We start from the raw sequence: 16,702 nt of genomic DNA on the forward strand, positions 1-16,702 counted from the left end.
TGTATTTAAATGATTCCTCATTTAATACACCAAATACATTATAATACACTTACAGAATAACAAGTTATAAAAGTAAAGTCTTCTCTTAGGTTTGTTCAAACGCTGGCTAGGAGATATAGCTGTAGGTTACTGGACATGTGCAGGGGTTTGAGGTGTGTGTTGGGTGAGGGGGGTGGGCATAGTGGCTGTTGAGGGGGCTTAGCCTAGTGCTGGCAGACGGGGCGGGATCGTGTGAGTTTGTACGTATCTACAGGCAGCCTGGTATTCACCTACAGGTATGTGTCCTTTCACTGTCCAGACGTGTGTCCTCTCTGTGGTCAGAGCAGTGAAGAAGAGCAGTGAAGAAGAGCAGTGCGAAATTCCAAATTCTAGTGGCTCCTCGTACTCCGGTGTTGGCCTTGAACATTAGCTCTGTCTCACAGCTAGAGGGCCTAACTCTGACCCTTAAAAACCCTGCCCGTTAACCCCTAAATCGATGCTCTGCTTCGACTGTCAATGCATCAGCAGACTAAGGTCCTGTCAGGGTTGGGGTTAGATAAAGCTGTTAAACCTGTTTGAACACAGATCCATTCAGATAGAGAACATGATTCATATCAACATAAATCCCTGCTGCATCTCAACAGGTCCAGGATCCAGGCTCTAGTTCAGTGACACCATCACATCTGTCCACATCACAACTGTCCGACCAAGCTGCTAGAGTACACTTCCTCAGGATGGGAGGAGGGGGAAGAAGGGAAGGAGACAGACATAGAGACTTGAGGGGTTCTCGGTCTTGTCATTGTGGAAGACAATCACCATTAAGTTCACAGAGTGCTCTGTGACATGATGACAAGTTAAAGAGGTGTGTGTGTGTGTGTGTGTGTGTGTAAGAGAGAGAGAGCGAAACAGTGAGTGAGTGTTAGTTAATACTAAGTGGTCCTTGTGAGTTGGGTTGAGGTTCAGGGTCAGGGCAGGGAGGAGGGATTTCCAGCTCTCTTTCTACGAGGCTTCGGTCTGACTGGGGTAGGTTCTCTCTGGAGTACTCAGCATACCACTCCTGTACACACACCAATAACACATTAATCATACAATTTTTCTTGTCACAGCTGACATCAGAAATATACAAATGTATAATCCAATTTGCTAGACAGCAGAAGAAGCTGGTAGGAGGCGCTATAGGTGGATCTGCTCATTGTAATGGTACAAAGTATATGTTTGATACTGGTCCATTCATTCCATTCCAGTCTTTACACTGATCCTGTCTTCCTAGTAATCGTTCCACCAGCCTCCTCTGATAGAAAAGGCAAGATTAACATCACCTTTGTAGCTAGGTCACGTTAGCTAAAGTCTTATTTAAAGTGACAAATCTAGCATTGAGCAGTCAGCAGGATTCTGGTTGTCATGGCAGCATGAGGCTCACCTGGATCTCTTCCTCATACATCTTCATGCTGAGGTCACTCTTGGTCCGCGACCTCCGACCCAGGTACACCAGAAACGAGCTCTACACACACACACACACACCAGTCTATATTTTTGAGAGTGTAGGACGGGGAAGGTTTGTGAAGCTGTGTGAGCGAGTGTGTGTGTCTGTCTATTTGTGAGTGTTGGCCTGTGTGTGTGTTCTCACCCCGCTGCGGTCCATGGCCACCAGTACTCCCTGTAGAGAGTTGAGTGAGGAGAGTCCAGGGCACGTCTGCTTATAAAGCTCCAGAGTAGCCAACGCCTCGTCACGACTCACCTCTGCCTCAAACACTATACCGTTCTCATCTACAACACACAAACACACATCTCAAACACTATACCGTTCTCATCTACAACACACAAACACACATCTCAAACACTATACCGTTCTCATCTACAACACACAAACAACATAGTTACACACATCTCAAACACTATACTGTTCTCATCTACAACACACAAACACACATCTCAAACACTATACCGTTCTCATCTACAACACACAAACACACATCTCAAACACTATACCGTTCTCATCTACAACACACAAACAACATAGTTACACACATCTCAAACACTATACCGTTCTCATCTACAACACACAAACACACATCTCAAACACTATACCGTTCTCATCTACAACACACAAACACAACATAGTTACACACATCTCAAACACTATACCGTTCTCATCTACAACACAAACACACACCTACAACACACAAACACAACATAGTTACACACTTCTCAAACACTATACCGTTCTCATCTACAACACGCAAACACACATCTCAAACACTATACCGTTCTCATCTACAACACAAACACAACATAGTTACACACATCTCAAACACTATACCGTTCTCATCTACACCACACAAACACACCATCGTTACACACATCTCAAACACTATACCGTTCTCATCTTACTAACATTTTTCATTGCACGCATGCACACACTTACCCTCAGGATCTAACAGTGGTTCTTTGTTCTTCCGGCTGTAGTTCATACGGAACACAAACGCATCCAGGATGAAGGCAACGATGATGGTCATCACCACCTAGAGAGGACAGAGAAAATTACACACACACACACGCACGCACGCACATGCACGCACACACACACAACTCTCACCATGGTGACAATGTAGAAGGTCATGAAGTAGAGGCGGCTCCAGTGAGTTGTCATGGAGGTCACTCCTTCCTGTTGGGTAGGGGACAGCAGCTGTCAATCAACCTCAGTAACTTGGACAAGCTTGACAGTCTGGCAGCAGCAGAGGTTTAATCAGACAGGTGACAGGCAGCATACAGTGTGAGAAGGAAGAGTCTTACCATGGTGATGTACCAGTTGTTTACCACAGTCAGCTCAAACAGAGTCACTGCAGAGAGAGAGAGAGAGCTGCTGAATCCCACATCAAAATCTATCCGTTTATTATATAACGAAATAGTATATAGGGAACTGCCTAGTATTGACGACTGTGTGTGTGTTTACCAAAGCTGCTGAGAATGTTGTCGAAGTTGTTGAGATAGTAGTAACCCTCATCCAGCACCGTCCTATTGCCTATGGTTACATTGATCTGCCTGTATGAATCTGCTACTGTACTGGTACTGTGAGAACGAGAGATAGAAGAGAGACAAACTGAAACCCAGGTGAACCACCCTGGCCAAGATGGCCGTCATATTACTGGAGCACCAATATCTTTTCTAGTATTCTTAGTCTGTGGTAGGCTCTGCTTCGAACAAAGTGTCAGGTTAGACTGACAGGTTAGGGTGTGAGAGTATATGCGTGACTCACTTGCAGCAGTTAGGGTAAACTACATCAGCGAAGAACTCCATCCCCACAATGGCAAAGGAGTAGTAGAAGATGATCAATGTCAGCCCCAGGCTGAGAACACATACACGTTTTTATTAAGTAGGTTCTTACACAAGGTTCATAGAGTTGAAGGTGGAAGTTCACATGCACCTTAGCCAAATACATTTAAACTCATTTTTTCACAATTCCTGACATTTAATCCTTGTAAAAATTCCCTGTTTTAGGATCACCACTCTTTTTTAAGAATGTGAAATGTCAGAATAATAGTAGAGAGAAAGATTTATTTGAGCTTTTATTTCTTTCATCACATTCCCAGTGGGTCAGAAGTGTACATACACTCAATTAGTATTTGGAAGCATTGCCTTTAAATTGTTTAACTTGGGTCAAACGTTTCAGGTAGCCTTCCACAAGCTTCCCACAATAAGTTGGGTGAATTTTGGCCCATTCCTCCTGACAGAGCTGGTGTAACTGAGTCAGGTTTCTAGGCATCCTTGCTCGCACACGCTTTTTCAGTTCTGCCCACACATTCTCTATAGGATTGAGGTCAGGGCTTTGTGATGGCCACTCCAATACCTTGACTTTGTTGTCCTTAAGCCATTTTGCCACAACTTTGGAACTTCCTTCCTGAGCGGTATGACGGCTGCGTGGTCCCATGGTGTTTAGACTTGCATACTATTGTTTGTAGAGATGAACATACCTTCAGGCGTTTGGAAATTGCTCCCAATGATGAACCAGACTAGGTCTACAATTTTTTTCTGAGGTCTTGGCTGATTTCTTTTCATTTTCCCATGTCAATCAAAGAGGCACTGAGTTTGAAGGTAGGCCTTGAAATACATCCACAGGTACATCTCCAATTGACTCAAATGTTGTCAATTAGCCTATCAGAAGCTTCTAAAGCCATGACATTATTTTCTGGAATTTTCCAAGCTGTTTAAAGGCACAGTCAACTTAGTGCATGTAAACTTCTGACCCACTGGAATTGTGATACAGTGAATTATAAGTGAAATAATCTGCCTGTAAACAATTGTTGGAAATATTACTTGTGTCAGGCACAAAGTAGATGTCCTAACCGACTTGCCAAAACTATAGTTTGTTAACAAGAAATGTATGGAGTGGTTGAAAAATGAGTTTTAATGACTCCAACCTAAATGCATGTAAACTTCCGACTTCAACTGTACATGTGTTGTATGTAAATATGGTGGGTTATCGTTCAGGGGGAAAAGTTGTTACCTTGCCATCCTCGGGAAGAGTTCAAACATGGTGTCCAACACGTTACGATACCTCTGCTTTATCTTAAACAACCTAAGAGAGAGTACACACACACACTTACAACCTAATAGACGTGATGATCAACACAATATTTATGAATCTACATACCGGTAACACACATATATGCACCTAAACAAAATACCCACACAAACAAATTGCCCCGCTGACAACATACGTGCGTGTTGTCGTGGTAACCCACCTGAGTAGCTGCAGTGGTCTGAGCACCACAATGAAGTAGAAGGGCTCCATGTCGAAGGCCAGAGCAATCAAGCCCAGAAAGGCAAACACCGTCACAAAGAAGTCAAACCTGGTGAGGCGAACACAGAGACACTGATGGCTGTTATGCTACTGAATAAACACATTGGACAAGTTAAGGGTTGAGGGTTAGGGTTAAGGCTTTATTAAGGGTTTAATGGTCAGTACTCACAGGTTCCAGCCGGAGCTGAAGTAGGCCAACGGTCCCATGCCTGTTACCTTCAACAACACCTCCACCCCATAGACTAGAGATTGAAAAAGAGCGAGACAGAGAAAAAGAGAGCGAGCGGAGGAAAAATGTGTGTTCTCACTAGTGACGAAAAGGATGTGGCTCTTGGTGTATCTTTATGTGCGTGATCTTACTGGTGAGGAAGACAATGTAGCTCCAGGGGACTATTCTGGACGAGGAGAATCCACCTGCAGAGGGAGGGGACAGAGATCAGAAACAACCTTACTGTTCAACTTGTTGGCCTCTACTTGACACTTAGGGACGATTTCCTGGACCCAGATTAAGCCTAGTCCTGAATTAAAAATCATGCAAAATAGGGAATCTGCATTAAAAGTACTTAATAGTCTGGGAATAGGTTTAGTTACTATTCAACATGTAGGTTTCTACGAGGATCCACACTCCGTTGACGGCCACCACCACATCTACAGAGGAGAGAGAGGAGAGTTAAATGTGTCCTAGGGTTAGTCCTGTCCAAGAGTTAAGTTTGGTCCTAGGTTTACAACCCAGATGATAGTACTATAGCTAATACTACTAATAATGGATGTCCACTTACACATGGTGTACTGGAAGGCTTTAGATTTGACCAGCAGGTTGATGCCTGGTAGAGACATTAACAGAAGGAGGTCAGTCAGTCTGAGTCACCTCAGATAAGAGGAGAGGACCACAGCAGTGGATGCGATGGAAGAAAGAAGGGAAAAATACAAGTCACCTTTGAAGATAAGAAAAGTAGTGTGTGGAAGATCATCAAACCAGTGTTCCCCGCTCCGCCGTGCCTACAGAGTACAATCACACGCACGCAGGCACATATTTACACATATATATATATATATATATATATATATATATATATATTTACACATATATATATATATATATATATATATATATATATATATATATATATATATATACACTCCCCTACATATTTATTTGGACAATGGAGCTAAAACTTTTAATTTGGCTCTATATTCCAGCATTTTGGATTGGAGACCAAATGTTTCGTACATACAGTTGGAGGTGGAAGTTTACATACACCTTAGCCAAATACATTTAAACTCAGTTTTTCACAATTCCTGACATTTAATCCTGGTAAAAATTCCCTGTCTTCGGTGAGTTAGGATCACCACTTTATTTTAAGAATGTGAAATGTCAGAATAATAGTAGAGAGAATGATTTATTTCAGCTTTGATTTCTTTCATCACATTCCCAGTGGGTTAGAAGTTTACATACACTCAATTAGTATCGGTAGCATTGCCTTTAAAATGGTTTAACTTGGGTCAAACGTTTCGGGTAGCCTTCCACAAGCTTCCCACAATAAGTTGGGTGAATTTTGGCCCATTCCTCCTGACAGAGCTGGTGTAACTGAGTCAGGTTTGGAGGCCTCCTTGCTCGCACAAGCCTTTTCAGTTCTGCCCACACATTTTCTATGGGATTGAGGTCAGGGCTTTGTGATGGCCACTCCAATACCTTTACTTTGTTGTCCTTAAGCCATTTTGTCACAACTTTGGAAGTATGCTTGGGGTCATTGTTCATTTGGAAGACCCATTTGTGACCAAGCTTTAACTTCCTGACTGATGTCTTGAGATGTTGCTACAATATATCCACATAACTTTCCTGCCTCATGATGCCATCTATTTTGTGAAGTGCACCGGTCCCTCCTGCAGCAAAGCACCCCCACAACATGATGCTGTCATCACCGTGCTTCATGGTTGGGATGGTGTTCTTCGGCTTGCAAGCCTCCCCCTTTTTCTTCCAAACATAACGATGGTCATTATGGCCAAACAGTTCTATTTTTGTTTCATCAGACCACAGGACATTGCTGCAAAAAGTATGATCTTTGTCCCCATGTGCAGTTGCAAACTGTAGTCTGGCTTTTTTATGGCTGTTTTGGAGCATTGGCTTCTTCCTTGCTGAGCGGCCTTTCAGGTTGTGTCGATATAGGACTCATTTTACTGTGGATATAGATACTTTTGTACCCGTATCCTCCAGCATCTTCACAAGGTCCTTTACTGTTGTTCTGGGATTGATTTGCACTTTTCGCACCAAAGTACGTTCATCTCTAGGAGACAGAACGCGTCTCCTCCCTGGTCCTATGGTGTTTATACTTGCGTACTATTGTTTGTATAGATGTTTGTACAGATGAACGTGGTACCTTCAGGTGTTTTTAAATTACTCCCAAGGATGAACCAGACTTGTGGAGGTCTACAATTTTTTTTCCTGAGGTCTTGGCTGATTTCTTTTCATTTTCCTATGATGTCAAGCAAAGAGGCACTGAGTTTGAAGGTAGGCCTTGAAATACATCCACAGGTACACCTCCAATTGACTCAAATGATGTCAATTAGCCTATCAGACACTTCTAAAGCCATGACATAATTTTCTGGAATTTCCCAAGCTGTTTAAAGGCACAGTCAACCTAGTGTATGTAAACTTCTGACCCACTGGAATTGTGATACAGTGAATTATAAGTGAAATAATCTGTCTGTAAACAATTTTTTGAAAAATTACTTGTGTCAGGCACAAAGTAGATGTCCTAACCAACTTGACAAAACTATAGTTTGTTAACAAGAAATTTGTGGAGTGGTTGAAAAACGAGTTTGAGCCCTGACCTCAACCCCATCGAACACCTTTAGGATGAATTGGAACACCGACTGTGAGCCAGGCAAAATCACCCAAAATCAGTGCCGACCTCACTAATGCTCTTGTGGCTGAATGGACGCAAGTCCCTGCAGCAATGTTCCAACATCTAGTGGAAAGCCTTCCCAGAAGAGTGGAGGCTGTTATAGCAGCAAAGGGGGGACCAACTTCATATTAATGCCAATGATTTTGGAATGAGATGTTTGACGAGCAGGTGTCCACGTACCTTTGGTCATGTAGTGCATGTATGAAAATACCCCAGAATAAAAGGAGAAATTCATTTGAAACATTTGATCTCAAATCCAAAACGCTGGAGTATAAAGCCAAATGTAAAAATGTTTACTTCACTGTCCAAATAAATAGGGGAGAATAGATATAGGTAAATCCACACAGAGACATATGCGAACTGTGTATTTGTGTGTGTGTGTGTTAGGCTTACCTTCCATTTGAGGCCAATTACTTCATAGAATTTATAGAAGTCATCTAGGCTGCAACAGAACATCACACACACCTCTTTAAAAAAAACAACACTTATAGTATGTGTGTGCTCACACACTATGTGTGTGTGTGTTACCTGAGCATGGGTGCTCCTGCAGTGTTTAGGGCCTTGTATGTGAGGAAGCGGTCTCTGGCAGACATACGGGGTCTGTAGAAACGCATTAGACCATCAAACTGCTTCAGAGACAGACCCATTGGCCTCTAAGGAGCAAACACACATGCACGAAATGCAACAGTTACACATAAGTTACAACAGCTTACCGACACTACCTGGGTGTGTGTATGTACCTGTCTGCTGACCAGCAGTTGGAAGGCATGGTCGATAGCGGAGCGTTTGTGGAGCATCAGAGATTTAAACTTCATCTTCTCAACACCGTTAAACGTATCGAACACCACTGCCAGAAGCTGCAACACAAACACACTATCAAACCATGGCCAAAGGGTACACAGGGAGGAAACAACAGCATGTGTGTGTGTGTGTGTGTGTGTGTGTGTGTACCAGGTTCATGATGAAATAGAGTTCAATGGAAAGGTAGACGATGAAGAAGACACAGGACCAGCGGTTCCTCGAGTATGCTGGCATCATCACGTCTGGGAAGCTAGAGGAAACAGGACACCAGCACTTTAGTATTGCCAGTGTAACAGTATAGCTTCCATCCCTCTCCTCGCTCCAAACCTGGGCTCGAACCAGGAACACATCGACAACAGCCACCCTCGAAGCATCGTTACCCATCGCTCCACAAAAGCCGCGGCCCTTGCAGAGCAAGGGGAACAACTACGCCAAGTCTCAGAGCGAGTGACGTTTGAAACGCTATCAGAGCACACCCCGCTAACTAGCTAGGCATTTCACATCGGTTACACCAGCCTAATCTCGGGAGTTGATAGGCTTGAAGTCATAAACAGCGCAATGCTTGAAGCACAGCGAAGAACTGCTGGCAAAACGCACGAAAGTGCTGTTTGAATGAATGCTTACGAGCCTGCTGCTGCCTACTATCTCTCAGTCAGACTGCTCTATCAAATATCAAATCATAGACTTAATTATAACAAAACACAGAAATACGAGCCTTAGGTCATTAATCTGGTCGAATCCGGAAACTATAATTTTGAAAACAAAACGTTAATTCTTTCAGTGAAATACGGAACCGTTCCGTTTATTATCTAACGGGTGGCATCCCTAAGTCTAAATATTGCTGTTACATTGCACAAACTTCAATGTTATGTCATAATTACGTAAGATTCTGGCAAATTAGTTCGCATTGAGCCAGGCGGCCCAAACTGTTGCATATACCCTGACTCTGCGTGCAATGAAGTGCAATAGAAGTGACACAATTTCAACTGGTTAATATTGCCTGCTAACCTGGATTTCTACAATCACAACAGTCACTATTCTGTCTTGAGAGAGCATTACAATCAGAACAGTCAAAGAGCATGAAACATTTCAGACTATTAGAGACACAGGTGTATAAAGTAGGAGTTATGGTGTGTGGTAGATGAGCAAGTCTTACTTTGCGGTGGTCAGTAGTACAAAAAGACTAACGATGCTGTTCTCCAGAGTGTTGAAGTACTGAGAAGAGAAAAGCCAGACAAAACAGTATGAGACAGTCCCCTTCAGTTAGCACCACAACTAGCAGTCTTCAGAGGCACAACATACTGAAAAGGTCAGTCAAACTGTTTCACTTACTGGATCAGAAGTGTTAGGGGAGAACAGACAGAAGCCTGTAGAGAGAGAGAACAGATCCATATTCAGACAGGCATAATATAACATAATTTAATTTAGATTTTGTTTTAGATTTCAAGGTACAATTGTTTGTAAGATCATAGAATTTCCACTGTTGTCCAATGTTTTTGGAGGCTCTTCGAGGATTGTCATTTAGGATCAATGTCATTATTAACTTCGATGAACAGCCAAGATGTGTGTGTGTTTGTGTGTCTCACCCAGGATGGCGAAGATGACCATGAAGAAGAGCAGCAGCAGCAGGATATCTATAAAAGGGGGAAGGGACTGGAAGATTTGACGCAGGTTTCTGATTGGACAAGAGGGTGACAACAACAGTTATTCATACTTTGGAAACAACAAAGCAGTGCGAGGTAATACAGGTAAAGGTGTGTATGTGATGTATCTGCGGTGTGTGTGTACCTGCGAACGGCACCACAGTATCTGCAGTCCACCAGGAAAATGGGTCTGAGAGCTCTGGTCACACGCAAGTGTGACGTCTGCCGGATCAGAACCACTATGGCCTCCACAAACTGGAGCAGCAACACACACGTCTACACACAGGAGAGACCAGCTGTCAGTCATACGAAATGTTGAAACTATAACTGTTTGTAAACCATCTAACTGACAGGCAATAATGTGTCACTCTTGTGAGTATATAGGGTCTCACGGGGTCCCTCTGGGATCTATTCTGGGACCACTCTTGTTTGCAATCTATATGAACTGCTTGGGATGCTCCTATACAGTTGTGTGTATGTACTAGAGGTTGACCGATTATGATTTTTCAACGCCAAAACCGATACCGATTATTGGAGGACCAAAAAAGCCGCTACCGATTAATCGGACAATTTTTAAAATGTATTTGTAATAATGACAATTACAACAATACTGAATGAACACTTATTTTAACTTAATATAATACCTCAATAAAATCATTTTAGCCTCAAATAAATGATGAAACCTGTTCAATTTGGTTTAAACAATGCAAAAACAAAGTGTTGGAGAAGAAAGTAAAAGTGCAATATGTGCCATGTAAAAAAGCTAACGTTTAAGTTCCTTGCTCAGAACATATGAAAGCTGGTGGTTCCTTTTAACATGAGTCTTCAATATTCCCAGGTAAGAAGTTTTAGGTTGTAGTTATTATAGGAATTGTAGGACTATTTCTCTCTATACCAATTGTATTTCTGTTAGTATAATTTAATTATGCCAATGTGCTTTCATCAATTGAAAGCCCTTAATCTATTTTATGAGAATTTGTAAGATTTCTTGTTTGCATAAAATAGACGCAGACCAGTCTTTAAATAATAGGTAATAGAATTTATTCTCGGAGCGCGCTACCACTCAAACACATGCATCAGTTTAAATACAGATCATGACGTCATTTCACTGCCTTAACCGAACCCCCTCCTGTCGACCGCGACAAAGTAAGGTGAAAAGTTCATTCTAACTTACTAACACACTCCCAGATAACCTTTGACCCCTCAACATTATCGATCACCACTGAACTGACAGTTTTAATTAACAGAAACCCTAGGAATGCACTCACTGCCTAATTTAAAAACCCAGAGCTAAGTTTCAGGTTGGGTCAACCATAGGCTAATGACCTTATGTGTTTACACAGTCCACAACCCATTTGTTCCTGCCCAGTTGGAATGGTGTTCTTTAACATTTTATTACTCCTTTCTCCTGTCACACAATTTCTTCTTATGAACTCATATTGTCTATTAAACATAATATAACAGAGTATAAGTTTACTTACAGTTCCATTTAAAATGACTTGTTCAGTCATATTAATCATAATTTCCTTAACAATTTCATATACCTTTGACTATTGGATGTTCTTATAGGCACTTTGGTATTGCCAGTGGAACAGTATAGCTTCCGTCCCTCTCCTTGCCCCTACCTGGGCTCAAACCAGGAACACATTGACAACAGCCACCCTCGAAGCATCGTTACCCATCGCTCCACAAAAGCCGCGGCTCTTGCAGAGCAAGGGGAACAACTAATCCAAGTCTCAGAGCGAGTGACGTTTGAAACGCTATTAGCGCGCACCCCGCTAACTAGCTAGCCATTTCACATCGGTTACACCAGCCTAATCTCGGGAGTTGATAGGCTTGAAGTCATAAACAGCTCAATGCTTGAAGCACAGCGAAGAGCTGCTGGCAAACGCACGAAAGTGCTGTTTGAATGAATGCTTACGAGCCTGCTGCTGCCTACCATCTCTCAGTCAGACTGCTCTATCAAATATCAAATCATATAATTAATTATAACATAATAACAAACAGAAATACGAGCCTTTGGTCATTAATATGGTCGAATCCGGAAACTATCATTTCGAAAAAAATATGTTTATTCTTTCAGTGAAATTCGGAACCCTTCCGTATTTTATCTAACGGATGGCATCCCTAAGTCTAAATATTGCTGTTACATTGCACAACCTTCAATGTTATGTCATAATTATGTAAAATTCTGAAACGCAGGAGAAGTGACACAATTTCCCTAGTTATAATAAATTCATGTTAACAGGCAATCTTAACTAAATATGCAGGTTTAAAAATATATACTTGTGTATTGATTTTAAGAAAGGCTTGATGTTTATGGTTAGGTACACATTGATGCAACGACAGTGCTTTTTCGCGAATGCGCTTGTTAAATCATCACCCGTTTGGTGAAGTAGGCTGTGATTCGATAAGAAATTAACAGGCACCGCATCGATTATATGCAACGCAGGACACGCTAGATAAACTAGTAATATCATCAACCATGTGTAGTTAACTAGTGATTATGTTAAGATTGATTGTTTTCTTATAAGATAAGTTTAATGCTAGCTAGCAACTTACCTTGGCTTCTTGCTGCCCTCACGTAACAGGTAGTCAGCCTGCCACGCAGGCGCCTCGTGGAGTGTAATGTAAGGCAGGTGGTTTGAGCGTTGGGCTAGTAACCGGAAGGTTGCAAAAACGAATCCCCGAGCTGACAAGGTAAAAATCTGTCGTTCTGCCCCTGAACAAGGCAGTTAACCCACCGTTCCTAGGCTGTCATTGAAAATAAGAATGTGTTCTTTAACTGACTTGCCTAGTTAAATAAAGGTGTAAAAATAAATAGATATGTTTTTAAATTGCCCACATTCGGTGTCCAAAAATACAGATTACCGATTGTTATGAAAACTTGAAATCGGCCCTAATTAATCGGCCATTCCGATGAATCGGTCGACCTCTAGTATGTACCTTCACCATGGTCCTCTTGTGTCTGATGAATGTGTGGAAGCCGAGCCAGCGCAGCTTCATGCAGAGTTCAAACGCCACCATAACCAGAGCCAATAACTCCAGAGTGGCGTGGACCTACAGAGACAGAACACATCCTTTAGCCTTTCACCCCTAACCTCTGACCTCTAGCCCTAACCCAGCAGGTCCAGAGTGGTGTGGACCCGTGGAGGTGTGTGTGACAGTGGCAGTGTGTACGTACATAAACATCCAGGCGTAGTGATGGTACAGCGGGAGCCTCAGAGAGAGAGAGCACCATCAGTAGGAGTCCTGTTAGCAGCTCCATCATGTAGAACAGGTGGTTGTGAGCAAACAAGTATGCTGCCAGCGCCTTTGGATTCCGAGGATGTGTGAAGAACTTATCATTGTTCTCTCCTTCCTATGGACCGACCACACACACACTTGCATCTGAATTTTGTTTAATGATACAAGTGTGAAAATAATACATTTGTTCTACAGCTCTCTACCATTCACCTGAGCTATACCTATAGCTACAAATAAAATGTACTGTCATAACTCTCCTGTGACCATCTGAAGAATCAGGTTACAGTGGGTCCGCTCTACAGCGTGCACTCTCTCGTAGAGGGGGAGAGCGGGAAGTTGGCTGTTTTATGGTCGGTCATAAAATACGCTGCCCCCATGCTCTGTAGTGTTCGAGATTGGAATGTAAACTGTGGAACACAGAGAGACACTTGGACATCGAAAGTTTGAGTAATTAAATAATATTTATATTTGAGAGAAGGTGGGAGTGGTCCGTGGACACTTAAAAGAGAGTCATGACAAGTGTGTTTCATTTGGTGATCTCATGAAGACAGGAAACACACATAACTGTATCTCTTAGTGTACATTTCCCAGCTATCAGGTTTACATCTAAATATTGTGAAACGTATGTGATTAAACATGAAACTATTTGTGAAGAGATGTAATGTTAACCTTCTAAATGAGAAAACATGGGTTTTTATATCAAGTTAATTAAATCAATGGCCACGCCCACGTGAGCATAGACATTACGTCAGCATCATGGACTGCCTTTTTCTCAGAAGTGTATAAAACCCACTCCTGACTAAATGTACATTTGACCAGAAAATATGGAGCTGACGCTACATGTTGAAATGGTTAAGAACTACAACGCTATAGGCCACGGAGACCATACAGATGTAGTTTTGCCTACACGGTTGGAAATGGTTAAGCTCTGAGACTATCAATCACTACAGAATAAGAGTAAATCCTAGACGTATAATTACTAGTCTGCAGCTGGAAATGACGTAAGTCTAGTATGAGAATACCGACAACCGCGGAAACATCTTTACTATGCAACGACCATCTGTAGGCCTGACGTATCCATTACAACAGACACTATCCAGAGCCGCAGAGAAAGCTACAACCACAAAGGACATTGTGACTTCTGGAGAAGTTAACCAGACTCTGATGAACTGACTCTCCAGCAGATGGACAGGTGATTACAACAGAGAAGACAACAACATACGGGTGTAAATATATTCATTGCAATTATTCTCGAATGAGCGGCCGTTCATGTGCAAAGGATTAGCATTTCAATTAATATTATAATTATCAACTGTGTGGAGTGAATCCATTTTGTCTTTCCCGCTCTTTCTCAGTCTCCACCCCTTTGTCTAACAAGCTGTCATATCGGCTTCGTCCGCTAGGGACTTTTTATTTGTGTCATGTAGTAACCCAAATATCTACTCTTTGTTTGTTATATATTTCTGTAATTATTTAGTTAGTTAGTAAATAAATAATTAAGCCAATTTGTATATCACTGATTCATCATTTACGCTAGGGTTCGTGCAGATATTCAAGGGTTTGCGACGTTCAGTAATGAGAACTGATGAGGTAATAATAATTCATTAATAAGCAACTGTTTTGATAAGATATGAAAATATCTGAAGAGTCGATTCGGGAAATAGAGACTCTAAACATTTTCCTGTGGTGCCCCAACTTCCTAGTTAATTAAAGACGACCTGATTAGCTTAATCACATAATAATAATTACACATAGAGAATTGATTTGATAAAATAACAATCTTCACATTTAATGGTAGTCATAGACACGACAGTACACAAAAGGTTTAGCACACAAACTCACATGATCTACCTGTCACAAGATGCTGATGTGTCCCACCACAGCTAGGCTTTCTTGCAGTCAGCTTACAACTCATAACATTACAATGTAGCTTATCATTACCATCTAACTTTTAAAGAAAATACCAAGCAGACAGTAATATAGTCTAGCTAGCCAACATGCCAAAATGGCTGTGTGTGTGTGTGTGTGTGTGTGTGTGTGTGTACCTGTAGATAGATGGCTGCTTCCTGGTAGTTAATCTCCCAGCTTTGTTGAAGTGAGGCAATGTGTGAACTGTAGTTTGGTGGTGGCCCCGGTGTTGGTATCACCTGGTTATTCACTATGTCATACCCCCCTCCTCCATCTACACAGAAGAAACAACCACAACATTATTAATTCGTTAATAGAAAATAATTAAAGAGCCTCCAAAACCTGACAGATATATTTAGTCATTTCCTATACTATTACAGAGCTAATACACACTAGAGTAGACAAACTGGTGGGACGGCTTCAACAGCACTGTATCCTGCATGTTCACAACATGTTCACTACACGCAAGCACACACACAACACACCCACACATACCCACACATACCCACGCTATATAGCTGTAGCTCGGTGCAGAATGAGGAGATGAGGACCGGACTCTCCTCCAGGGTCATCTCTACACTGTTGTCATGGATACCAGGAGTCTCTGTCTGCACTGCCGAACACTCCATGGCTCTGCTAGCTACCAGTGGTCCAGGAGTTTGAGTGTGTTTGGGTGTGGGGACGTGGTCCACTAAAGCAGTGTGTGTGTCATTCACAGTTCACAGGTCCAGCGTCCTCGCGCCTCCAGGGACACGCACGGGCTAACATTCCACTGCACATGGACACACGTCAGAGAGACAATGTAAAAACAGATCCCCCACAGGGATCCCCAGACAGAGGTTCACCACAGCTCAGAGTTCCAGACACGCGCAGAGTAGGTGGTTCACCCTGTGTTCTTAGAGACAGGTATGTCCTCTGTCCCAGGAACAAACAAACCATTAAATGAAAAACAAACGTTGCTGGAGCGTCCGATGACAACTGGTGGACAGATGAACCATCCAGAGTGTCTCTCTTCAGTCAAAGGGCTAGGGTAGGATCCCACAGCCTCTGTCAGCAGCCTACCTCAGTCTGGGAGACTGGGGAGTCCAGAATGCACAGTCACACTCTCTGCACACAACTTCTCTTACCCTCTTTCGCTTCTCTTAACCTCATTTTCCCTTCCTCTCTCCCTCTCTGGGCTCCTCCCTCTCTCCGCTCAGTGCAGTTTCACCTTTGAACTCAGTTCTGCTCTCTGTGCACATGGCTCACTTTTATAACCGACAACGCCGCTCTTCACTGATGTTAGATTGAGGAGTGTCCTTCAAGTTATAGGCAGGAAGTGGGGTCACCTCCTGATGGTGAGACACCAGACTGAGAATGAAGAAGGTCCTGATTAGATCCGTGCGATGTCTGGTTTGGCTGTTTGGAGCAGGCTGAGG

The 16,702-nt window shown here is 42.5% G+C and overlaps 1 protein-coding gene across 8 annotated transcripts in view; it reads right to left on the bottom strand.

Annotated features, from left to right (window-relative positions):
• Positions 1-16,702, bottom strand: part of LOC110525757 (two pore calcium channel protein 1) — a 22,651-nt gene continuing 5,949 nt past the window's right edge. For 2 of the 8 annotated variants that reach the window (XM_036979889.1, XM_036979890.1), the window contains 27 exons: positions 15,790-16,056; positions 15,422-15,558; positions 13,315-13,491; positions 13,077-13,190; positions 10,276-10,406; positions 10,074-10,162; positions 9,820-9,854; positions 9,644-9,702; positions 8,638-8,737; positions 8,427-8,543; positions 8,215-8,339; positions 8,080-8,128; positions 5,716-5,779; positions 5,560-5,604; positions 5,372-5,428; positions 5,141-5,194; positions 4,950-5,022; positions 4,722-4,829; positions 4,484-4,555; positions 3,236-3,325; positions 2,933-3,048; positions 2,773-2,819; positions 2,576-2,644; positions 2,405-2,501; positions 1,607-1,746; positions 1,400-1,480; positions 1-1,036 (listed from right to left, as the gene is read on the bottom strand). In XM_036979889.1, coding sequence (XP_036835784.1) covers positions 899-1,036; positions 1,400-1,480; positions 1,607-1,746; positions 2,405-2,501; positions 2,576-2,644; positions 2,773-2,819; positions 2,933-3,048; positions 3,236-3,325; positions 4,484-4,555; positions 4,722-4,829; positions 4,950-5,022; positions 5,141-5,194; positions 5,372-5,428; positions 5,560-5,604; positions 5,716-5,779; positions 8,080-8,128; positions 8,215-8,339; positions 8,427-8,543; positions 8,638-8,737; positions 9,644-9,702; positions 9,820-9,854; positions 10,074-10,162; positions 10,276-10,406; positions 13,077-13,190; positions 13,315-13,491; positions 15,422-15,558; positions 15,790-15,913 — 2,508 coding nt within the window. In that variant the 5' untranslated portion in view covers positions 15,914-16,056 and the 3' untranslated portion in view covers positions 1-898. The other 6 variants (XM_021606172.2, XM_021606171.2, XM_021606175.2 and 3 more) reach the window with 6 other exon arrangements.

The sequence above is a fragment of the Oncorhynchus mykiss genome, chromosome 6 (assembly GCF_013265735.2).
Source record: "Oncorhynchus mykiss isolate Arlee chromosome 6, USDA_OmykA_1.1, whole genome shotgun sequence".
Taxonomy (NCBI): Eukaryota; Metazoa; Chordata; class Actinopteri; order Salmoniformes; family Salmonidae; genus Oncorhynchus; species Oncorhynchus mykiss.